This window comes from Lithobates pipiens, unplaced genomic scaffold (assembly GCF_037356315.1).
Source record: "Lithobates pipiens isolate NorthernLeopardFrog02 unplaced genomic scaffold, aLitPip1_a1.2 Scaffold_22, whole genome shotgun sequence".
NCBI classification, from domain to species: domain Eukaryota; kingdom Metazoa; phylum Chordata; class Amphibia; order Anura; family Ranidae; genus Lithobates; species Lithobates pipiens.
The window spans coordinates 219,399,334-219,425,100 of record NW_027507784.1 but is presented as its reverse complement, the minus strand read 5'-3'; the positions used below and the strand labels follow the sequence as shown (position 1 = coordinate 219,425,100).

The window sequence follows — 25,767 nt, the reverse complement described above, 5'->3', positions numbered from 1 at the left end:
AGTGAGTATGGGTCCGTACCGGAGCAGGTGGACTCCCTCACAAGCGGAGTCGACAGCGTTTACGGAGATGCCCTCTCCAAGGATGAACAAATCCTCCGTGGCCACGCTTTCCTCTGAAAGTATCCGAGAGGGAGCCGACGAGACATCCCTGTATACAGACGACTCGGGTAATCCCGAGTTCTACCGATAATCTCAGAAGCTAGCCAATCGGCATCCACCTTCACGGGCTTTGCGGGGAAGATGGACAGGCCAACCGGCCATCACACAAGACACACGCAGAGTCTTTACAGCCAATAGATCAAGAAGAGGGGGTTAAGTAGGTATGTGGACTCTCTCACATACAAGATAGGTAGGTGCACCCTCTCTCTCCTAGGTTAGTAGTTCAGTAGGTGGATTCTCACATTCCCGCCACTTCTCTGCCAGAATGATGACGCAAGGGGGAAGGAAGGAAAGGGGATGGATGGAATGAGTGTGGGAAGGAAGAGACACGACAATGGACAGATAGGGAAGTGGGGGAAGGGGGAGGGAAAGAAAACGGGAATGGGGTTAAGAGAGAAGAAAAAGGGAATGAAGAAAGGGAGGGGGAAGAAAAGAAAAGGGAGGGATAAAAATAAAATGGGGGAGAGGAAGAAGGGGGGAACACAATGGGAATAAGATGAAAAAAAGGGATTGGGGTGGAAGGGGGAGGGAGGAGAGGGTAAAAAAGGAATTGAATGTAATACAGAATGTGATGTAGAGATCCCACAAATAAGTAAAGTGTGGTGTATGAAAAGGGGGGTGCGTAATAAAGAGGGGAAAAAGGGTGCTATGTAAATATTGTGTATAAATCAGTGGTAAGTGTACTTACGGACCACAAACAAGGTCTCAGAAAAAAAGGGGGGAGTCAGGGATGCCAACATATAATGCAGTTTTATCTGATTAAAAAATGTAAACCAGAGTAGAATTTTAAGATAGTTGTTGTTTGCGTAAATAATAAATATATAAATACCTGTTCCTGCTTGATGAGACAATAAGTGCTTGCATCCACATATACATATATGTGTGTGTGTGTGTGTATATATATATATATATATATATATATATATATATATATATATATATATATATACACATAAACAAACCTATACACACACACATGCATATGTATATATACAGGTCAGCTTACATCCTTGAAGGACCATATATCCTATATACAGATCGTCCGTCCCCACTTCAAACACAATTGGGGAAAATACATACAGACGGTAATAGGCAGAAATTCTTTAAGATAAGCATTCAGATAAGCATTTAGAAACAGACTCAGTCAAATGCAGCAGCAGATAACGGGAAAAAAAAGAAGCAAAAGAGGATAATAGAAAGATGGAGACAAATCGGGATATATTTTAATTAACCACCTTATATAAAGAGATGTCACAAGCATGGTGACCTCTCCTGTGCCTGCTGAACAGGAGGGAACAGAGTTCCTTATATATGTGCAGACGCCATGCATATAATCAATAGATGGCACGCTGCACACCTTGAGAGATCAGAGGGTGAAAACGACATTGCCCATACAACCTCGTGGCTGGTGAGCGACAGGGGAGGCAGCGCTGGAGCATCTGACATGCCCCAATTAGTGGCTGCGCCTCTGTCCTTCGTCTCCGCTCTCCGGTCAGCGAGCGCAGGGCAACAATAGATAGGAAGAGTGTGGATGGTGAAAGGAAATAAATGTGGAAAAGAGAAGATGGATAGCTAGCTAAACTAAAAGTACAGGCTAGAAGAGGAGGGGAGAAGGAAAAAATTAAGAGGGGGAGGAAGGGGGATGTGCAGGGTCCATCCATCATCTAGATCCAGCAGGTATCTAGTAATCTTATAACCCTAGGTGGTGAGGGCCATGGTATGGCGAAACACAAAGATAATATAAGAAAATTCTAAATTTACACATACACAAGATTTGTATATAAACCAGTTTCTACAATGTGATTAATAGTAAACATAAAAATACTGACTAATACCATATATTGAATGACCTCACTATTGTATTTTTGTTCTTGAGACTCATAATTGTTAAAATAGGAAAGACAAAGGGGGGGAAAGAAGATATAGGCATTAGAATGGAAGAAGAAAACAAAAGAAAGGGGGGGAGAGAGGGAAAGGAAATTGGGGAAAAAGAAAAGCAAAGAAGGTCAGAGGCAGTTGTGGGAAAGTGCATAGGCAGGTGGATTACAAAAAGGGTTTGAAACTGGCAGTTTCATTGAGATCATTGGAGTAAAGCTAGATCCACACTACCTCCTCTAGCATCCAGGGGTAAATGCTCAAGGGCGGAGAAAGAAATCATTTGTGAATCAAAATTGTGACCCAGACCTACATGTGTGCTCACGGCTTTTACCATTTTTCTCTTGGCAATAGGGCCCACATGGTCACGGATTCTTTTTTAAAAATGCACGTTTCGTTTTGCCGATGTAGTAACAAACGCATCGGCATTGCATAATGTAAATCACACCAGCAGTTTGACAAATCACCTTGTATCAGATTGAATGGATTTGACCATTGGGAAGAAGTATATCACTGCTATTACTAATAAAACTGCATACATCACAGCCACCACAGGAAAAAGTCCCTGTTACATCAGGGGCTGTGGTGGGCACTACAATATGATGGCTGTGTACTACATGGTCTTTAATAGACTTTGCTCTCTTATAAGTAATAACCAGATGTTTTATATATATATTGATCACCGGATCTGCTGAGAGCAGAGGCCACATTTTTTTTATAAGTTGCACGAATTTGATGGAGTTGTTTACAATACGGCGTGATGATCCTAACACATTCTTCAGATTCCCTATCTCTTTTAGAATAGATCAAGGAACTTTTCTTTTGCTTTCGAGTTTTGTTAAAGGCCTTTTTTAGGAAACTATGGCTGTATCCTCTGTTATGCAGTCTAGAATATAGATCATATGCTTCCCTAAAGAAATCTTTGTCATTTGAACAGTTCCTTCGTATACGAAGGTATTGACTGTATGGTATACTTTTTCATTTTTTATGGAACTGGGTGTAAACTAGACGCATGTAAAATTGTATTTGCTGCTGAAGATTTACGATAAAGCGAGGTACCTAAAGATCCATCACTGTTCAAAAAGATTTCAAGATGTAGAAAACTGATTCTGGTGAGATCACAATTCATAGTGAACTTCAGATTATATTGATTTTTTCCAATGGCAGTCATAAACGAATCCAGTTCCTCCCTGGTGCCAGTCCAAAACATCAGTATGTCATCAATATATATCTATGCCAGGCAGTGACATGCCCGAATAACTCCGGCACGTCACCCCTGGCAAAGAGTCCCTTCTCCAACCCCCCCAGGTACAGGTTGCCATACAATGGGGCACAGCGTGTCCCCATTGCAACCCCCTGCACCTGGAGTTAGTGGGAGGATCCAAAAACACCACAAAAAATACATTCTGTGTAAGAATAAAACTCAGAAGTTTAACCACAAATTTGTTATAGTCATTAGCTAGTTTGCCTCGGTCCTTTAACTGGTTTTCAATTACTGCTAAGCCTTTTTCCTGCGGAATAGTATTGTATAGGCTCTCAATATCAATGGTTACTAACCATGTGTTGGGAGGAAGTGTAACCCCTTCAGTATTCCTTAGCAAATCCATTGTATCCTTGGTATATGAAGTGAAGGGCATTACATGTGGATGGAGATATTGGTCCACAAGGCTACTAGCATTTTCAGTCAAACACACCCGGACGCAATGGGTTTGCCAGGTGTTGAGATTAGAGATTTGGGGGGAGGGTTTATATAGGGAATTAAACTTCCTGTTTAGGGTAGACTTGTGCACAACGGAAAATTTAGTTTAGTTTCGGTTCGTTGTCATTCGTAAAATACATGATTTTGTTCTGTTATATTCGTTATGTTACCTTAATACGTTTTCGGATAATTCGTTATTATTCATAGAGTGTTGAATTCATTTGTTCGTATTTGTTCGTGATAATGATTCATAGTTTGGAAAGTCGTTTGTTTATTGAATCTTTTAAAACACACAATGACAAAGTCTCTTCGCCTTGGCTCAAATACAATACAACACCCTTCTAAGCCCTTGTACACACGGTCGGAGTGCCACGCATGCTCAGATCAAATTCCTACACCAAAGCTATTGGCTACTAGCCTGAACGTAGTCCCGTTGTAACGAACTAACGTCATCCCGTTCTGAACGATCGGATTTTCCGACAACTTGGTCCGACCGTGTGTATGCAACAGTTTCGGACACAATCCGTCGGACAAAATCCAATGGATTTGGTTGGCAGAATGTCCGAACATGTGTACAGGGGCTAACTCAGTTCTCAGGAATACATTTTGCCAGTAATCCATCCACCGGCACAAAATTAATTAGCTGATTGGACTATAAAATTTACTTTGAGCTGACCTTTTGTTTCATTAGATCTTTAAAGAATTACCGAATTCATTTGAATTCATTCGTTATATTTCTTTCGTATTCGTTGTTTTGTTATTTTTTTATTCGGATGCATCCGAATGTTCAAAAGATGCAAAATTTGGCCAAATTTCGATTCGTTACGAAACGAATTGCACAAGCCTAATTTAGGGTGTGCCAGTGTCCATCACCTTAAGGTGCCATATAACCCATACTGTTATTACTGTGGCTCTGTGTCCCCGTGGTGTACTCCAAGAAAAGGATTTTACAGGTACGCTGTTATAAAAATCCTATTTTTGGAATTGTGGCCAAAAAGTTCAACTTTGGTTTCATCAGACCATAGCACATTTTTCCACATGCTTCCATCTTGCCACTCGACCCCATAGCCCAGACATATGGAGAATAGGGTAGATTGTTGTCACATGTACCACACTGTCAGTACTTGCCAGATATTTCTGCAGCTCCTTTAATGTTGCTGTAGGCCTCTTGGCAGCCTCCCTGACAAGTTTTCTTCTAGTCTTTTCATCAATTTTGGAGGAACATCCAGATCTTGGTAATGTCACTGTTGTGCCGTATTTTCTCCACTTGATGATGACTCTTCATTGTGTTCCATGGTATATCTAATGCCTTGGAAATTCTGTTGTACCCTTCTCCTGACTGATACCTTTTAAAATTGAGATCCCTTTGATGCTTTGGAAGCTCTCTGTGGACCATGGCTTTTGCTGTTGGATATCAGGAAAGACCTACTAGAACAGCTGAACTTTATTTGGGCTTAATCAGAGGCATTTTAAATGATTGCAAGTATATACTCGGCATGAGTTTGAATGCGATTGCTTAATTCTGATCACAGCTACATCCCCAGTTATAAGAGGGTGTGCACACTTATGCAACCACATTATTTTAGTTTATTTTTACTTTCCTCCAACTAAAAGATTTCAGTTTGTTGTCCAATTGAGTTATACAGTTTATAGGTCACATTAAAGGTGGAAAAGGTTCTGAAATAATTTATCTTTGTCTCATTTTTTTCATTCCAGAAACCTGACATTTTAACAGGGTCATGTAGACTTTTTATATCCACTGTATTCTACACATAGCTTGTGCTTTCTCCCCTGTACAACAGCAAGCACAGCAGGATGTATCGGGAAGCAGTCAGGCAAGCCAGGTCACATACTGGCTGGAAGGATCAGGTACAGAGGAGCAGGCAATAGCATGGTCTGGGTACAAGCCAGGTCAGGAGCCAATCGGTGGAATTGAAACAAATGGAGCAGACAGAAACAGAGGTCAAAGATAAGCTGGGGTCAGTGCAGGCGGAATTCAGAGAGTCACAAGCTGTGTCAGCAATTGGAATCTGGATACAAAATAACAGGATCACAGGATGCAGGGAAGGCTGAAATACAAAGCAGCACTGTTTCTCAGCACTGGCTGAGTTTAAATGGCCCATTTGGTGCCAACATCTGTCACAGGTGCACGTGTGCGCCATTGCACAGGCTTGTGTACATGTGAGTATGCACATATGCATTAGCCAGTGCCCAATCTTTGCGAGCATGAAAGGGAACATGTTTTAGCCTGTGCACAGAAGGCATTTCCTTACATTCATCATCAGCACAAAGGCTGTTTTTTTGCTCTCGGGGTCCAATTAGGAAACAGGATTAGTTATAATATGTTCTGCTAGGGGTTCCATTTGTAGATTGAAAATCATTGGAGGATGAGGGTCATCTTTGCCTTATACTGTTGGATATCTGAAATGGATGAGATAACATATGAGACATAAACTTGCAATGGAGTGGTGTGTAGCAAAGATTGCATTAAGACTTTTCCCCTGAAATCCATGTTTATGAAGCATGCTGTGAAGGTAACAGTGAATTCTGTTGAATGCCTTCTCTTCTTCCAGGGAAAGGGGAAGAGAAGGCATTCTAGTAGTCTGTACAAGGTTAATAATAATAATAATCCATCTGGTGGTGTCATTTGTTTAGCGACCTTTTGTGAAGCCTGATTGGTCGCGATGGGTAAAAGTGGGCAGTACAGTAAAACCTTGGATTGCGAGCATAATCCGTTCCAGAAACATGCTCGTAATCCAAAGCACTTGTATATCAAAGCAAATTTCCACAACCATTTATTCATAGGTCCTTCAGTTTGTAGTCCATATAAAAAGATTATAGGAATGTGACCAGGTTGTTTAACCATAAAATGTCAATCCACAAATGGAAGCTTCCACAAGGGGATTAGAAGCAAAATCCAGCAGGAGCTACAGAGTATAAGAGAAGAGAGGCGCCTCTAAGGTTAGCAACATGGTTACATTTAATGAAGGTACAACATTTGGCAATATATTGCTACACACAAGAGCCTCTCTTCTCTCTTATACTCAGTTGTGACATGATGCTACATGTATATCAAGATATCGCTTGTATATCAAGTTAAAATGTATTAAAAAATGTTGCTGGTCTTGCAAAACACTCTCTCAAACCAAGTTACTCTCAAACCAAGGTTTTACTGTAAATCAATCAACTGGTTAGCTATGTGTTTAAGTGTTTTAGGTGGAGGTTCATTAAGGAAATCGGTCAAAAGTTTTATGGGGATGCCTGTTCCTTCCCTGGCTTTGGCAAAGTACTGTAATTATGAGTGCTTTTAGCACTTTGGTAGGAAAGGAAAAAGAGAAGGCAGCGTTATTATAAAGTGAACAGTGATAAGGAGCTGCAGTCGATTGGATTTCTTTATAGTATTCCCATTAGTATGTTGGGCCCAGTGGATTTGCAGTTAGTGGGTGCCTTTTAATGGAAGTAACTCTTTCTCTCACAGTAAAGGGTGATTTCAGGGTGGTGATTTGGGCCAAGGACAGGGATGGAAGAAATGAATATCCTCTGGGGAGGGCTGGAAGGATGGTATCATCTTGTTTAACCTGCTCCCGTCTGCGCTATAGCTTAATGACGGCTACAGCGTGGACATACATTACCGGGAGGCCATCAGTAGACGTCTTCCCCTTTGCACGCCCCCTGCAGTGTGCACTTGTGCACTGTGATCACCGTGTCAACGAGACTCGGGTGATCCCAGATCCGAGTAAAGGGCTGATCCCGGCCCCTTACCACGTGATCAGCTGTCAGCCAATTAACTGATCACAATAAGCTGATCACATGTAAACAGAAGATCATTAATCATTTTTGAAGAAAAAAAAAAAGATCACTGGCTTCTGTGTAAGGGACATCTGTCCCGAAGAGGAAGAGACACACCTGCATCATCTGTGTCCACCAGTTTTGTCTGCTAGTGCTCACACAGTGCATATCAGTGCCCACCAGTGTATGTCACTATCAGTGCCAACTATCGATGCCCACCAGTGGTGACAATCAGTTCCTCATCAGTGCCACCTAGCAGTGCCCATCACTGCCACCCATCAGTGCCCATCAATGCCCTTAGTGCCACCATCAGTGCAGCCTCATCGGCGTACATCAATGAAGGAGAAAAATCACCTGTTTGCTAAATTTTTATAACAAAATATAAAATAGTTTTGTATTTTTATTCAAAATTTTCGGTCTTTTTAATTATTTTTTTTTAACAACAAATAACCCCAGTCGTGGTCAAATACCACCAAAAGAAATTTGTCGTAAAAAAATGATAAAAATTTAATTTGGTTACAGTGTAGCATGACCGCACAATTCATTCAAAGTGTGACAGAGCAAAGCTGAAAATTGGTCTGTGCAGGGGGGGCGGGGGGGTTAGGTTCAAGAAAGAATCATGAGTTCATAGTGTAAGGTCAGGAGTTTGGTTCAGTGTCTCTAATAAGAGTTAAGAGAAGATCTATGCATCATGTCCTCTTCTTCGCATGAGACCCTAGTTGTATTGATAAAGGCCTTGTGCAAGTTCCATACACAAATGGGTCACTTTCCAAACCCTCATTGCTTACAAAAAACTCTGATGCTTGTGCTTTGAAAGCTTTTCCGCATAATGCGGTTGTTGTAGTAGAACATTTTTGGCTCACCATATATAGGCTTGTTGGTGAGAAGACAGGTCTGCTAGTGTGATACTGACAGGTGCCATGAATATGGTATGGATCTCGGAAATTTGAACTTCTTGAGTAACCATTTATCAGTAAGAAAAAGATCTATATGTGAGTATGAGTTACAGTATGTGTACATACAACTGAAAAACAGCAGTAAATAAACTCTGCGCCACTTACTAAAACACTGTGTGAAAAAATTATATAATAATCTGTGACTCAGAACTAACTGAGTAAACACTTATAGCTGCTCCCTAAAAAACAAGAAATCTATAGAAAAAAAAAAAACTTGTTGCACTGAAAATATGGTAATGATAGGGGCGCTGGAATATAAACCTTAATTACAAAAAGTGTGAAACTTATTAATCAAAAACGACTAAAGTGATAGACAACCTGTCACCATACAATAATAATCATATATCAATTGCAAAACGCTAATAAATAATAAAGTCCCAATTGAATGCTAGAGAACAACATATATCCACAGTCCATACAGTGATTCATTTAGTGATAAATTCCGTCTATATCCATTTGCCAAAAAAAAGACTGAAATCTTCTAAAGAATTGTGAAACGTCCCTTCACCAAGATTTGGACACGGACAACACCCAACCGTGAAGATATAGTTGTCTTCTTACCATATGATGTTGACTACTTTAATTAAAAAGATAGTCAGCTGAGCTTGTGCAGGTAAATCCCTGCTCACATGGAATATGATGGGTCTCTATGGAAAAAAACGTCCTCCTCATAGACTCAGACGGGGAAAATAGGGTCACGTTCGTATAGGCACAGTTCCGGACGTTTTGGTTGTTGGCCGCATTCGGTGGAACGCACGCCGTACACAACGAGGAACTACGAACCTACCACGAAACGATTTGTTTAAGCGTGCAGCCCCAGTGCCAGGTCGGGCACTGAGAAATGTAAGCAGCCTTTTGGCTTTATGTTTTTAAAATTTTTTTATTAAAACGGTGTTACACTATGGTTATTGTTTGCTCTCCTTTTTTATGCCCCGTCTGAATCTATGAGGAGGAAGGTTTTTTCCATAGAGACCCATCATATTCCATGTGAGCAGGGATTTACCTGCACAAGCTCAGCTGACTATCTTTTTAATTAAAGTAGTCAACATCATCTGGTAAGAAGACAACTATATCTTCACGGTTGGGTGTTGTCCGTGTCCAAATCTTGGTGAAGGGACGTTTCACAATTCTTTAGAAGATTTCAGTCTTTTTTTGGCAAATGGATATAGATGGAGTTTATCACTAAATGAATCACTGTATGGACTGTGGATATATGTTGTTCTCTAGCATTCAATTGGGACTTTATTATTTATTAGCGTTTTGCAATTGTTATATGATTATTATTGTATGGTGACAGGTTGTCTATCACTTTAGTCGTTTTTGATTAATAAGTTTCACACTTTTTGTAATTAAGGTTTATATTCCAGCGCCCCTATCATTACCATGAGTTACAGTATGGCAAGGAGAAAAATACGTATAATCTCATTCATTTGTATTGTGACGGAACAGCTTGGCACACTGATTATGTGCTTCCTTCCGCCAAAATGGCTCCTCCCTCCAAACCATTCGGAGCAGACCGAGAGGTAATGCCAGCGCTTTTTACCCCTATCATACACAGACAAGATGTTAGGTAAAATCCAAAGTTAGACTGTTTATTGAAACTCAGACACAGACATACTTTATACCCCCACAGAAGGACATTCTCCTATTACCCTAACAATACAAACTGTTAACAATAATATAATTAACATAACTAAGGAACAACCGACATATAGTATATACATCAAGCTATTCAATATAAACACATCACATCTCACAAGGTAGAGGAGACACAATACTAGCAGACAAACTATAGGTGAATGGGAATTCACACCTAGACAATGCTTTGATTAATCGGGAATCCCAGACTTTCCAACAACAGTATTCAAGAAGACTTAGGGCTGTTCAAATCTTGTTAACCAACTTTCTTTTAACATCTGCTTTCAAGTTGGCAGAGACCATCATGGCTTCCTTGACTGTTAAATATAATAATGTTCTTTTGCATTATATAACATGACATCTTCCTAAATGTAGCTCCCTCGAATGCCAGGGCCCATAGTCATGTATATGGGTCCTCCAGTTCCCATACTCTGTGTGTTTTGGGGAGACGTGGACTTGAATCCAAAGTAACATTACCCCAAGGATTCCCCAGGCACACACCTCGCAAAGAGCAGTGCCATCTTAAAAGGCAGGGCCCATAATAGGCTAGAGGCTAGCCTGCAGTCCCCTCCAAAAGCCTCTGTCCCGCTAAGTCTGTCACAGGCATGATAGCATATCATAGATGTGTTGTGAGTGTCATGTCTTGTGAGTGTTTTCAGAGGAGATTCATGACGTTTTAAGGCTGCTGTGGAGTCCGGGTGGTAATCGGGTACTATATTAAAGTTTCCACAAACAAGCAGGCTTTCTTATGAACTGCTTTAGTTTTTTCTCAAATCGCCTTTCAGGACAACCCTGGAGAGAGTGTAGCTCCACCTTCTTCTCAGGAAACACATGCCCACTTTAAAAACACCTCCTCTTCCCCATGGCTTCAGTTATTGTGTTTCCTCCATGGAGGAAGCATGTGCCTGGAACCAGGGAAACTCTGGGGGAGAGCAGGCTTACCAAGCGGTGGATTGTGTTGTCATGGCCCCCAGCAGCTTCTCCAGGGGTAAGGGGTCTCCTGGGGTTCCTGGTCTCGCCATCTCATGGGAGTAAGGACTCTCAGGGCGCTGGCGTTGTGAGCCTGGAGGCCGCTGGAAAGCGCAGGGAGGGCTCTGTTGCTGGCGGAGGTTGCTGCAAGTCGGCCGGCGAAAGCGTCATTTCCGATGATGCAGGGCCCCCTGAGGGGGAGTGGCACCGTGGTTCAAGGGGCGGGTCAGGTGACCGGTGCTTCCACTTCTGGCCAGCTCTGATGACGCGGCGGCCGGGAAAATTCAAATGAACGGCGGAATTGAATGGAAAAAAGCTGTCCTACTCAGCGGAATAGATGAGGGCAAGACGGCGATGGCGGAGGCAGGCGCCCCTAGCACCGGTCCAGCCCAGGTAGGTGAGGTGCAGTGGCGCCTTCTTGCTACATTAATGGGCTATCTTTGTGTTGTTTTGTTTGTTCCACACTGTCGTGGGCTTGTCGCTGCAGGGTCAGAGGTGACGTCTCTCGGACCCTACAGCATGGTTCAGGGGTCTCACTGGTGGCCTGTTGGTGGTGGGTCTCTGCACTGGCTTGGTGGTAGTAGGCTTACAGGTAATCACTTAGTGAGTTAAAACTGTATGTCATTTCAGGAAAAGTCGCTAGGAAAGTCTAAACCAAGCCAGAGGAAATGTCCTTCTTGCAAGAACCCCCTTAGAGACTCATGGCAGAAGGCAATGTGCAGAGTTTTTATCAAGGAGTTGGTGGAAGAGGAAACATCCCAGCAGTATAAGGAGTTATTTTCCTCGGTTAAAGAGCTGACAAACTCTTTGAGTTCGGTCAGGTCCATCGTGAAACAAAACCCATCCGGGCAGGCCGAGCCTCAGAACCTACCGCCTAGTCCCAAGGCATCTTCATCTAGACCAGTTGAGACTGAGGACTCTGGTGATGAAGGGGGTAATACTGGTTAATACTCTTATCTCCCTCAGGGACTCGGAAGAGGAAGAAGATAGCTTGTACCGAGCGTCCCTGCTATCACTAGAGGAGGTAGATGATATCTTAAGGGCAATCTACACGACTCTAGAAATTCAGGAGGAAAAAGTACAGCTGTCGGTTCACGACAAAATGTACCAGGGGATGGACAAAACAAAACGTAGAGTTTTTCCAGTCCACAGGGTCCTCTCGGATACAGTTAAAGAATGGAAAGACCCAGAAAGAGCCCCTTTTTTTTCTCCAAAGCCCTCAAGAGAAGGTTTCCTTTTGAGGACAAGGACTCAGAGGTATGGAACAAGATGCCTTGAGTCGATGCAGCTTTTTCGCAAGTATCCAAATGAACAGACCTGGCTTTTGAGGATATGGGAATCCTAAAAGACCCGATGGACAAAGCTGACTCCATCCTCAAAAAAGCCTGGGATACAGCGTCAGTCTGAAGCCAGCTATGGCCACTACAGTGCTGGCCAGGAACCTGGAATGCTGGGTGGAGAAACTAAAAAGCCATGTAGAAGCGGGGACGCTCCGCAAGGATCTCTTGGAGTCTTTTCCGCTGATTTTGAATGCGGTCAAGTATATGGTGGACGCATCAGCAGAGTCGGTAAAGCTAGCCGCCAGGTCTTCGGCTCTCGTAAATTCGGCCAGGAGGGCAATCTGGCTGAAAACATGGGCGGGGGACACAGCCCCTAAGGTCAAGCTTTGTAGCTTGCCTTTTTCAGCTGATTTTCTCTTCGGTCCCGACCTAGAGTCAGTACTGGACAGGACGGCTGACAAGAAAAAGGCCTTCCCGGCTAAGAAAAAGCAAACTGTCAAACAGGCAACAGTCCCATAAGAAAGACCAGGACAGTAAGGCCCAGTGGGGTTCACAGACAGGTAGAGGTAGGGGCGGAGATCTCTTTATATCCCCCCCAGATCAGGCCTCTAAAAGTAAGGGACAATCTCTCCCCAGTGGGGGGGAGACTGTCAGCTTTTTATGAACAGTGGGACGCCGTGTCTCCAAGTCTGTTTGTTAAAAGCGTTATCGCTCAGGGGTACAGGCTGGAGTTCTCAGAACCACCCTCGTGCAGATTTTATGTGACGGCCTTGCCGAGGGAACAGGAGAAGGCCTCTGCAATGACGTTCCTATTGCAGGAACTGATACAGAAAAAAAGTCTTGATCCAAGTTCCAGTGAGTCAGCAAGGCAAGGGATTTTACTCCCATATATTTTTGGTGAGGAAACCCTCAGGGAAGTACCGTCTGATTTTGAATTTAAAAGTCCTGAACAGGACAATATGGTACAAACACTTCAGGATGAATACAATTTTTTCCATCACAAAATTGTTGACCCCGGATTGTTTCATTGGCATCCCTGGATCTAAGGTATGCCACCTCCAATTCAGGGCTCTGCCATTCGGACTCTCGTCCTCCCCCAGAGTCTTTACAAAGATTATGGCAGAGGCTCTGGAGCCCCTGAAGTTAAAGGGGATTTCAGTCATCCCTTATTTGGACGACCTTTTGTTTTTTGCGGACTCCAGGGAGCAAGTCCTAGTAAATCTCCAGGGAGACGTCCCAGTCTCACCTCAAAAGTCTGGGATGCTCAATAAAAAAATAATTTAAAAAAAAAAAAAAAAAAGTCTGGGATGGCTTCTGAATCTGGAGAAATCAAATCTGGTTCCTCACAGGAGATGAGGTTTCTGGGTTATTCAATAGATTTGGTTCTCCAGAAGGTGTTTCTGACACTGGAAAAGCAGGAAAAGATACAATTCGCAGTAAAGCAGGTACAGAGCAACCAGACAGTCTCGATCAGGTCGGCCATGGCATTTCTGGATCTGCTTACGGCAATCCCGGCTATTCAATGGGCCAGGTTACATTCCAGACCCCTTCAGAGGAATATTCTGTTATACTGGTCCCATCTGGATCCTCTGGAGAAGCAGATGAGGATCTCTACAAGGACAAAAAGGGCTCTCTGGTGGTGGAGAGACCAAGCAAATCTCTCAAGGGGTCTGGCATGGGCCTTTCCCATGGACAAGCGGCTGATGACAGACGCAAGTGCCTGGAGTTGGGGGGGCCCACCTGGACGGTCAAACGTCTCAGGGGTTCTGGTCCAAGTGGGAAGCTCAAAGATCATCCAATTGGAGAGAGCTGAAGACAATCTTTCTGGGTTTGTTGGCCTTTCAGCAGGTGTTGAGGGGTCACCACGTCCAGGTGTTGTCAGACAAACACAACCCCGGTAACCTATATAATGAAGCAGGGGGGAACCAGGAGCAGAGGTTTGATGAACTTAGCCAATCTTTTATTAGCCTGGGCAGAGCAGAATACGGTCTCACTATCGGCAGTGCATCTGAAAGGTTCTCAGAAATTATTGGCAGATTTCCTAAGCAGGCGGAAATTGATAAAGGCAGAGTGGAGTCTGAATCAGGAGGTATTCCTGGTGATTTTCGAGGCTTGGGGGATTCCCCAGATAGACCTTTTTGCCAGCCAGCAAAACTCGAAAGTGGACTGATTCTTTTCTCTTCACCGAGGGGACGCAGCAGTAGGGCTGGATGCATTCGCCCACCCTTGGCACTACCAGCTGTGCTACTCTTTTCCCCCCTTCTCTCTAATTCCACTGGTTCTGAGGAAATTCAGAGGGGAAAAGACGGACTTAATTCTAGTCACTCCATTTTGGCCAAAAAGACTGTGGTTCACAGGGTTTCAGAATTTAGCCTCCAAACCCCCATGGAAGTTACCGGTCAGGAAAGACCTGTTATTCCAAGGGGCAGTAAACCATCCAGAGGTGGAACTTCTGCAGCTAACCGCCTGGTTTCTGAAGAGGACCTCTTGAAAGCAAAAGAGCTCTCAGATAAGGTGGTAAGAACCTTGCTATCCAGCAGGAAAGCAGTCACACGGGCGATTTAAATGAAAATCTGGATGAAATTTAACTCCTGGTGTAGGTCCAGAGACCTCAAAGTCAAGAGCACGGTGTCCGTTCTGGAGTTTCTCTATGAAGGAATGGAGAAGGGGCTAGCAGCCAGTACCCTGAAGACTCAGGTGGCAGCCCTATCAGTTTTCTTTGAAAAGACTTTGTCAAAAGAAACTTTAATTTCTAGATTTTTTAGGGCTCTCGCTTGAAGTAGACCGGTAGCCCTTAAAGACTTTCCCAGTTGAGATTTGTCTACGGTTTTGCAGGGTCTCTCGGGAGCTCCGTTTGAACCCTTTCAAGTAGCTTCATTACAGAAGGTGGTTCTTAAAACGATCTTTCTAGTGGCCATCACCTCAGCTAGGAGGATCAGCGAGCTGCAAGCCTTGGCAGTTAAGGAATCCTTCCTTAAAGTGTTTCCGGACAGAGTGGTTCTTCGGACAGATCCAGCATTCCTATCTAAAGTATCCTCAGCCTTTCATTGGACTCAGGAGATAGTTTTGCCTACCTTTTCTGCTACTCCAGCTAATGCAGGAGAGGAAGTTTTTCACACATTGGACGTCAGAAGATGCTTGCTGCAATTTCTAAAAATGACTAAGGAGTTTAGAAGATCAAATGCCCTTTTCGTGGTCTTCTCGGGATCACGCAAGGGAGAGAAAGCTTCAAAGAGTACACTGGGTAGGTGGCTTAACCACTTCCCGACCAGCGCACGACGATGTACGTCGACAGAATGGCACGGACAGGCATATTGGCGTACAGGTACGTCCAATATTCAATGCCCCCCTGCCATCGGGAGCGCGCCGCGCTCCCGCGCTGGTCGGGACCCCTGTGAGTCCGGTCGCGGGACCCGTGGACTCGATCGCCGTGGGCATCCCCGCGATCGTCTCACGGAGTGGCCGAATGGAGGAAATGCCGAGTAAACAGCATTTCTCCATTCTGCCTAGCAACTAGTGACGCTGATCTCTGCTCCATGTGATTGGAGCAGAGATCAGTGTTCACTAAATGAAAGCCCAACCCCCCCACAGTTAGTAACACACCCCTAGGAACACTTAACCCCTACACTGCCACCCACTGGTTAACCCCTTCACTGCCAGTGTCATTTACACAGGAATCACTGCATTTATATAGCAGTGAGTCCCCCACAATGTCGCAGTCACAATAAAAATCGCTGATCGCCGCCATTACTAGTAAAAAAAAAAATAATAAAAAATTATTAATAAAAATGCTATAAAACTATCCCTATTTTGTAAACGCTATAACTTTTGCACAAACCAATCAATAATCGCTTATTGCGATTTTTTTTACCAAAAATATGTAGAATACGTATCGGCCTAAACTGAGGGAAAAAAATGTTTTTTATATATTTTTGGGGGATATTTATTATAACAAAAAGTAAAAAATAATGCGTTTTTTTCAAAATTGTCGCTCTATTTTTGTTTATAGCGCAAAAAATAAAAACCGCAGGGGTGATCATATACCACCAAAAGAAAGCTCTATTTGTGGGAAAAAAAGGACATCAATTTTGTTTGGGAGCCACGTCGCACGACCGCGCAATTGTCAGTTAAAGCGACGCAGTGCCGAATCGCAAAAAGTGGTCTGGTCTTTGACCAGCAAATTGGTCCGGTCTGAAAGTGATTAAGCTGGCCATAGCAGAAGCCTATAAAGCGAAAGGAGAAATACCTCCCTCAGGTATTGCTGCTCACTCTACTAGATCCACTGCAGTTTCCTGGGCTGAAAGGGCAGGTGCAACGCCTGAACAGATTTGCAAGGCTGCCACTTGGTCCAGTTATTCGACATTTCTCCGGCACTACCGGCTAGATCTACTGTCTGCGGCAGATCAGGCCTTCGGCAGGAAGCTACTGCAGGCAGTAGTCCCACCCCAGGCAAGCTTCTCGGTTATACTTTCCGGGGTTGTCCTGAAAGGCGATTTGATAAAAACTTAGTTAGACTTATCGGTGACTGTATTTCTAAGAGCCTTTCAGGACAACCGTTACTTCCCTCCCTAGGTTATTCTTAATAATTGTATTAAGTTTCTATCATGGTGGTGTGGTTTTCTGTGCTTTGTTTTCCAGTGTCGGAAGGCCACAATAACTGATGACATGGGAGAAGAGGAGGTGTTTTTAAAGTGGGCATGTGTTTCCTGAGAAGAAGGTGGAGCTACACTCTCTGGGGTTGTCCTGAAAGGCTCTTAGAAATACCGTCATCGGTAAGTCTAAGTTTTTTTTTTTTTTTTTTTTTTTTTTTTTTTAGGATTTTAGTAAGAAAGGCAGTTTTGCATCCATTGGGTGCATATACAGCGACTCACAAAAGTTAGTACACCCCTTACATTATTTGTAAATATTTTATTAAATCTTTACATGTGACAACATGTGAAGAAATTACACTTTGCTACAATGTAAAGTGGTGAGTGTACAGCTTGTATAACAGTGTAAATTTGCTGTCCCCTCAAAACAGCTCAACACAGGTATTGATGTCTAAACTGCCAGCAACAAAATTGAGTACACCCCTAAGAGAAAATGTCTGAATTTGGCCCAATTAGCCATTTTCCCTCCCCAGTATCATGTGACTCATTAGTGTTACAAGGTCTCGGGTGTTAATGGGGAGCAGGTGTGTTAAATTTGGTGTTATCGCTCTCACTCTCTCATACTGGCTGCTGCAAGTTCAACATTGCACATCATGGCGAAGAACTCTCTGAGGATCTGAAAAAAAGAATTGTGGCACTACATAAAGATGGCCTAGGCTATAAGAAGATTGCAAAGACCCTAAAACTGAACTGCAGCATGGTGGCAAAGACCATACAGTGGTTTAACAGGTTAGGTTCCACTCAGAACAGGCCTCGCAATGGTCGACCAAAGAACTTGAGTGCACATGCTTAGTGTCATATTCAGAGGTTGTCTTTGGGAAGTAGACTTATGAGTGCTGCCAGCATTGCTGCAGAGGTTGAAGCGGTGGGGGGGGGGGGGGGGTCAGCGTGCCAGTGCTCAGACCATACGCCGCACAATGCATCAAATTGGTCTGCATGCCAGAAGGAAGCCTTATCTAAAGACGATGTACAAGAAAACCCTCAAACAGTTTGCTAAAGACAAGCAGACTGAGGACATGAATTACTGGAACCATGTCTTGTGGTCTGACGAGACCAAGATAAAATTATTGTCAAGCATGCGTGGCAGCAACCAGGTGAGGAGTACAAAGACAAGTGTGTCTTGCCTACAGTTCAGTATGATGGTGGGAGTGTCATGATCCAGCACTAAGGAGCTACAGTTCGAGGGAATCCTGAATGCCAACATGTACTGTGACATACTGAAGCAGAGCGTGATCGCATCCCTTCAGAGACTGGGCCACAGGGCAGTATTTCACCATAATGACCCCAAACTCCCCTCCAAGACGACCACTGCCTTGCTAAAGAAGCTTAGGGTAAAGTTGATGGACTGGCCAAACATGTCTCCAGACCTAAACCCTACTGAGCATCTGTGGGGCATCCTCAAACGGAAGGTGGAGGAACGCAAAGTTTCTAACATTCACCAGCTCCGTGATGAAGCTCTGGTGAACTCCATGGGTTAGGATTGTATCAAAGTGTAATTTCTTCAGTGTTGTTATATGAAAAGATATTAAATATTTACAAAAATGTGAGGGGTGTACTCATTTTTGTGAGATACTGTATACTCAATATGGAATATTAAACGCTATTGGTCATGCAGATTAGGATAATGAATCGGCCTTTGTACAGTAGCTTATGATTGTGTAGGGCCTTTGTGACCAAGTTGAGCTGGCTTCGTAGTTGAATCGTATATTTTGACAGATTAGCAAAAATTTGTACATCTTCATATGGTTCATGGAGGGTCTGTACTATTCTCGCCTTGGTTAGAATTTTTTCTTTCATGAAAGAAATTACTTTGAAGTTAGGGGATACAGTAGATGCAATCAATGGTAAGCTTAATAGGAGAAGCTTTCAGTAGAAGAGCAGATATCATATTTCGGGCATATGTGTGGAGATCACTGGCTTGCACAGTTTGCGGAATGCTGCAGGTCTTAACATTGTTGTGGCATATCTTCAAGGTCCCAAGTTTTGCCTTGATCTACAAAAGATCTTCCCTGCCTTCCTCATAAACTACAACCAGATCATCGATAGTTGTGGTATATTCCTCTATTTTGTTTTCAACGTAGTGAATTCTTTCTCCTATGGTGTGCATTTCAGTGGTAAAATTGTGAATGATTGAAGAAATCTGAGCAAGCAGGGAGGATTGCAGTGAGAGAAGCATGTCTTTCATGGTTGTTTCTAGCACTGGCTGTCCAGAGGTGGGAATGGATGTAATAGAAGACTTTAGTGCAAAAGTGCCTGGGGTTAATAGATGCTGCGGTAAATCAATATTCATGCAGGTATTTGCTGGGCTGCTTTCCACAGGGCTGGTAATGGCAGACTGGCCTGGAGATAGTGGAGTTGCTATGTCATCTAGATCTCCTTAAAAGGCATCGGGGAGATATATGCTGGGGGCTGAGGCTCCGAAAGCCAAGGTGGCAGCACCATCGCCATCTTGTCCGACTCTGCTTGATGGCACTGGCCGAAGTAAAAAATCTGTCAGCTTTTGTGGGCAACGGTCGTCCTTGCTTTTTCTCAACATTGTTGCTGGAGGGAGGTAGTAGGACAGTTGGCGAGTCATTGTGTTCTTCCCACGATCGCTCTGGTTCTCTCGATACTTCTGCTCTACTTTTACAATAATTGATAGGTGCTAAATAAATAAATAATAATAAATAAAGGAGGTTGTTGCTTAACTCCAACTGTTATTAGAAGACCAAAGTTAAATGAAATGAAAAATTAAGTGCTACCTCCCTATAAAATTCAATGATGATCCCTAGTGGGAGTGTAACAAACAACACATATAATGTTGCCCAAAACACATTTGTGTGACTAGTATGTGCAACCAGTGACCTCTAGTGGAAATAATAAATATAGCACATGCGTGCATATTTCAAATAAAGTCCATATATCCAGTAGTATCTTTTGTAAACAAATGCTGTCCGTACACACAGTCCAACAGTGAATAAAGGCAAATAAGTGGAAAACACCAAGTGGACCCTCCACCAGTCCCACTATGTGCTCACCTCCCAGAATGGCCCCCAATGGCCTAGTACTACCTTCCCCTTTGGGGTCACAATCCATTATCTTTTATCTCCCAACAGTGGACTCCTGCAAGCGTGGCCTCTCATAGATAGTGGCAACATAAGGGTAAGAAGGAACTGCATCTGAGTACTGCTGTGGAGCCTAGTAACAGAATACGTTCCAGTACTAGACTCCACTAATCTTTCTGTCCGGTGCGCGTGGAGCAGTCTACTGTCTGCCCCGCCCCCTCTGCGTGTGTCGGCTCTTCTCTTCTGGGTTGGCCGGAGCTGCTGCCAATCATCCAGTGCACTTCCAGAAATGCTGTTCGAGTGCCGCCCTCCTAGTAACCAAAGATGCCACGGATGCCCCACACCCTTGCAATGTGCACAGTGCTTCTGCTCCCAGCGCACCCAAGCTACAGTGATCTATTGGACAGGTACTGATCTATGGAGAAACCTGCTGTGGGGGGTTCTGATGGGGGACACCTGCTGTGGGGGGTTCTGATGGGGGACACCTGCTGTGGGGGGCTCTGATGGGGGACACCTGCTGTGGGGGGCTCTGATGGGGGACACCTGCTGTGGGGGGCTCTGATGGGGGACACCTGCTGTGGGGGGCTCTGATGGGGGACACCTGCTGTGTGGGGCTCTGATGGGGGACACCTGCTGTGGGGGGGGCTCTGATAGGGGGATACCTGCTGTGGGGCGACACCTGCTGTGGGGGCTCTGATGGGGGACACCTGCTGTGGGGGCACACATGATGGGGGGACACATGATGGGGGGACACCTGCTGTGGGGGCTCTGATGGGGGACACCTGCTGTGGGGGGGACACCTGCTGTGAGGGCTCTGATGGGGACAGCTGCTGTGGGGGGGCTATGATGGGGGACACCTGCTGTGGCGGGGGCTCTGATGGGGGGACACCTGCTGTGGGGGGGCTCTGATGGGGGGGACACCTGCTGTGGGGGGGCTCTGATGGGCACTTTGATACAAGCTGCGTGTATCGCAGGTCACTCTCCCAGAATATCCCTCATTCTCAACTTTAAAAGTTGGGAGGTATGCAGGAACGGATCAGGGGAGGAGAGACTGTGCCACCGCTGTCCCTGTTATCAACGGGAAGAGGGCTCTGTCTTTACTGCCCATCCCCCTCGAAGCAGCTGGAGATTGGAGCGCCCCTGTCTGAGTAGAGAGAGCAGTTGCGGGGTCTAAAAAACCCCCCTCCCTCTCCTCCTCACACTGCTGTACTAGTGAGCAGCGCTTGCCAGGTCCGTCTCCTGCTATGTTTCTTCTCCCTCCTTCATAATGGCCAGGGAAGAAATACAATAAAAAGGAGCAGAGAATAGGATTGTGGGACATTTAGTCCTGAGGACTGGCGGCCCCATTGTGACCCGGAAACTGCAAATCACACAGCATGCTCAGCTGAATAAGAGGGGGAAAGCCACACAGCCTGGCACCATCTCTGGTGAAGAAAGAAATGGATTGATTGCCAGAACGGAAAGCCCTCTCTGTGTGCATTAGCAGGACCCCCCTTCAGGTCCCGTTAGTGTACTAATTTTCTTTATTGTTAAAAGATCATGGGAGGATCCCAGGGTAATAAAGACTTCTTAGGGGAGCATCTCTGTGTTTGAGTTGTAGCCATAGAAACATTTGTATATGGGAGGAGTTAGTAAGATACTAATTTTAAAAATGTTTTTTTTTCCTTTAACCACCTTAACTGACAATTGCACAGCACTTTTTTCCAACATGTAGAACTTTATTTTGGTGGTATTTGATCACCTCTGTGTTTTTTTGTTTTTTTTTTGCTATAAACAAAAAATAGTTTTTGGGAAAAATTTTTTTTTTTTTTTACTTTCTGCTATAACACATACACAATAAAAATATGTAAAATAACAAATTTCTTCATCAGTTTAGGCCTATTTGTGTTCTGCTACATATTCTTGTTAAAAAAAATCCCAAGTAGCATATATTGACTGATTTGTGCAAAAGTTATCGCCTTCTACAGACGATGGAATATTTTTATGTCATTTTTATTTTTACTAGTAATAGCAGCGATCAACGTTTTTTAGGGGCTGCGACATTGCGCCAGACACTAAGTGACACTTTTTGGGAACCAGTGACACCAATACAGTGATCAGTGCTAAACAAAAAAAATAAAAAATGCATTGTCATTGTATAAATTACACTGGCAGGGAAGGGGCAATCAAAAGGTTAGGGAATGCTTTCTAACTCTGTGGAGGATAGACTGACTGCAGGAAGAGAGACATCTGTGTTCCTGACAGAATGACACTCTGCCTTGTTTACATAGACAGACCGCCATTCTGTTTTTCCTCCAAGCGATCACCAGTAGTTGACAGCCATCGTGGCCGCTGTACCCACTGATTGGCTCCCACTGTGTCCAGTCACAGCAGGAGCGGGTCGCTGGTGGCGCAAGTGCCCCCCAGACTTCGACATCATGAACAATGTACAGATACGTTATTTCACACAATCAGGCCGCCCAGCCACAGTATATGTGTGGCCAGTGGTCCGGAAGTAGTTAAATCTTAACAAAATATACAGACCCTCACTCTAACCTAGATCAAACCTTGATCTAGCTATTTTTTTTCTGAAGTTTTTTCTTTTTTTAAACAATTTTTTTACACTTTGTTCGTTTACATTTTTTCTCCCCTGAAAGGAGAGAAAAATACAATGCATCTTTTTCTCCATTCGGAAGAAAAGAAAAACACAGGGGCAGGCTATACAGTGAGTGATCACATTGATACACAATTATAGGTCATCACAGTGATGAGGTGACTGGCAACTGGGAGTTCTGTGTCCCAATCATTAGTATGAGACCTGGGGCTCTCAGTGGGAGCCCGGTCTTTGTGCTGGGAGCACACTTTGCACAAATGCAATGCTTTGCAGGCTCTTAATAAACATTTAAATAAAGAAATAAATGTACATTTTATTTACGTGGAAAAAGATGTGCAGTCATTTATTTTTTTTATTAAGGTGAACTTATCTTTTAAAGATTGTATGCGATTTTAATAATCACTATTTCTTGGAGTTATGTGCGATTTACTGTAAGTTATTGTCTACTTTCATTTGCTGCTACTGCCATTAAACAAGCCGTTTAATGTGCATTAAAGCGGAGGTCCACCCTAAAGTGGACCTTCCGCTCCTTGGAATCTTCCCCCTCTCCGGCGCCACAATTGGCACCTTTCAGGGGGGAGGGGGGTGCAGGTACCTGTACAGTACAGGTATCTGCACCCACTTCCGGGATAGCTCTCTGCGGAAAGGGGCGTAGATTACGCCCCTTTCCGAAAGTCCCCCGCTGCCTGCTGGGAAACACACAGATCCCAGAGGCAGCGGGTCCATCCTTATTGCGCAGCGCGACTCGCGCATGCGCAGTAGGGAACCGGGAAATGAAGCCGAAAGGCTCCACTTCCTGATTCCCATACCCAAGATGGCGGCGGCAGCACCCGAGAGACGATCGAGAGATCGGCTTCGGGTGTCGACATCGCGGGCGCGCTGGACAGGTAAGTGTCACTATTTTAAAAGTCAGCAGCTGCAGTCTTTGTAGCTGCTGGCTTTTAAAAAAAAAAAAAAAACGGACTCCCGGCGGACTCCCGCTTTAATGCATCACAAACCAGTTATAAACTTTTCAGTAACCGCACATGTGTACATGCTTGAAAACCTTTACACGCGCGTGAACTTTAGTGGCATCCAAGTCTTAGTCGGTAAGGTTCAGTATTGAGTTGGCCCACGCTTTGCAGCTATAACAGCTTTAACTTTTCTGGGAAGGCTGTGCGTATGGTTTAGGAGTGTCTATGGGAATGCTTGACCATTCTTCCAGAAGTGCATTTGTGAGGTCAGGCACTGATGTTGGACGAGAAAGCATGGCTCGCAGTCTGCGCTCTAATTCATCCTAAAGTTGTTCTATCCGGTTGTGGTCAGGACTCTGCGCATGCCAGTCAAGTTTCTGCACCCAAAACTCACTCATCCATGTCTTTATGGACCTTGCTTTGTGCACGGATTATAGCGTGGGGTTATTTTTCAGGGGTTGGGCTTGGCTCCTTAGTTCAAGTGAAGGGAACTATTGAGGCATCAGTATACCAAGACATTTTTGGACAATTTCATGCTCCCATCTTTGTGGGAACAGTTTGGGGTTGGCCCTTCCTGTTTCAACATGACTGCACACCAGTTCACAAAGCAAGGTCCATAAAGACATGGATGAGCGAGTTTGGGGTGGAGGAACTTGACTGGCCTGCACAGTGTCCTGACCTCAACCCGATTAGAACACCTTTGGGATGAGTTAGAGCACAGACTGCGAGCCAGGCCTTCTCTCCAACATCAATGCCTTACCTCACAAACATTCCCATAGACACATGCCTAAACCTTGTGGGCAGCCTTCCAAGAAGAGTTGAAGCTGTTATAGCTGCAAAGGATGGGCCAACTTAATATTGAACCCTACAGACTAAGAATGGGATGCCAGTAAAGTTCATGTGTGTATAAAGGCAGTTGTCCCAATACTTTTGGTAAAATAGTGTATATGAAACCTCAGTCCAAGAAATATAGCACTGAGCACCTAGCATATGAAAGGAGCAGGGAAATGCATAGTATGTATTTTGTTTCCATATATTCATTGCATATTTACATATTGTTGTTTATTTTTCTTTTGTAGAAATTCAAGATTTTTGCGCTGAGGGGGAAACTAACCAGTGATCACTTTTATGACACCAGATGAAAAAAGCATTTTAAACTGAAATTTTCAACCTAATACACTGTAGCTGTTTTTTAAATTGAACAGCTTCATAATTACCTTTGTTCAGTGTTTGAGTTACATGTTTAATAAATGCCCAACTATCCTGGATTTATTTGTGTAAAATGTTTTTATTACCTCAACCTTCTAGTCCATGGTTGAAAATGCCTGCAACCCCACTTGAGGCATATTAGGTGAGTATGCTATGTTCCGTGTTAGTGCTTGTCCTTTTTATGTTATGAAGAATATTTTATTCCGGTCATAAAATGGACACAATGCAAGCATGCATATAGACATTTCTTGTTCATACATCATGGGACACAGAGCTCTATCAGTTTCTTAGTGGGTTACATAGTCACCATCAGGCACTGGCAAACCCTAATTACAAGGCGTGTCCCCCCCCCCCATATAACCCCTCCCATATGGATAGTACCTCGGTTTTTTTGCCAGTATCTAAGGTGGTTGGTCACGTTAAAGATGTGCTAAGAAAGCAGCTCTGTTTGATGGTCTCTGCGGAGGCCTAGGAGCTATACAACTGGAAACATGGCTTGGGCCAATAAAAATGCCTAAGATGGATGGGTGGATGGGCCTCGTGAAAGAAGAAACAAGGTTTTGCCTGTACTGTCTCTCTTTGAAGATTGGGCTCCATCACTTTGGGGCACAAATTAAAAGTTGCAAGAAAATATTCTGGCAGAGCCTTCTACAGGTCCAGGGAAGAGGCTCCTGTAAGTAGGAACCCAGAACCCTGAAGATTGGCACAATGTTACCCGCCATGATGGGTGAAGGTTGCATCTGTCTGTTCTCAGCAGTCCTGCGGTGGGGATGAGGTAAGTGAGTAAGTATACACCTTATGGATTATCTTCTATGAGTAATTTGCATGTCTTACCTGTTTTCCACCACTAGAGGGATTAAGAGACATATCTGGTGTTTCTAGGATACACGCTCTGTGAAGCCGCTCACCTCCTCCGCTGCAGGCTCTGCCACATAATCTGAAAGGGGGGATCCC

General features: G+C 44.1%; 1 protein-coding gene across 6 annotated transcripts in view; it reads left to right on the top strand.

The window, feature by feature from the left end:
* The window catches only part of NUBP1 (NUBP iron-sulfur cluster assembly factor 1, cytosolic), a 516,243-nt gene extending 491,371 nt beyond the window's left edge, over positions 1 to 24,872 (top strand). For 5 of the 6 annotated variants that reach the window (XM_077448858.1, XM_077448857.1, XM_077448859.1 and 2 more), the window contains one exon: positions 24,684 to 24,872. In XM_077448858.1, coding sequence (XP_077304984.1) covers positions 24,684 to 24,746 — 63 coding nt within the window. In that variant the 3' untranslated portion in view covers positions 24,747 to 24,872. Of the gene's footprint in view, positions 1 to 17,003; positions 17,138 to 24,683 lie in introns of all 6 variants that reach the window. The other variant, XR_013261876.1, reaches the window with a different exon arrangement.
* The last annotated feature ends 895 nt before the right edge of the window (positions 24,873 to 25,767 follow it).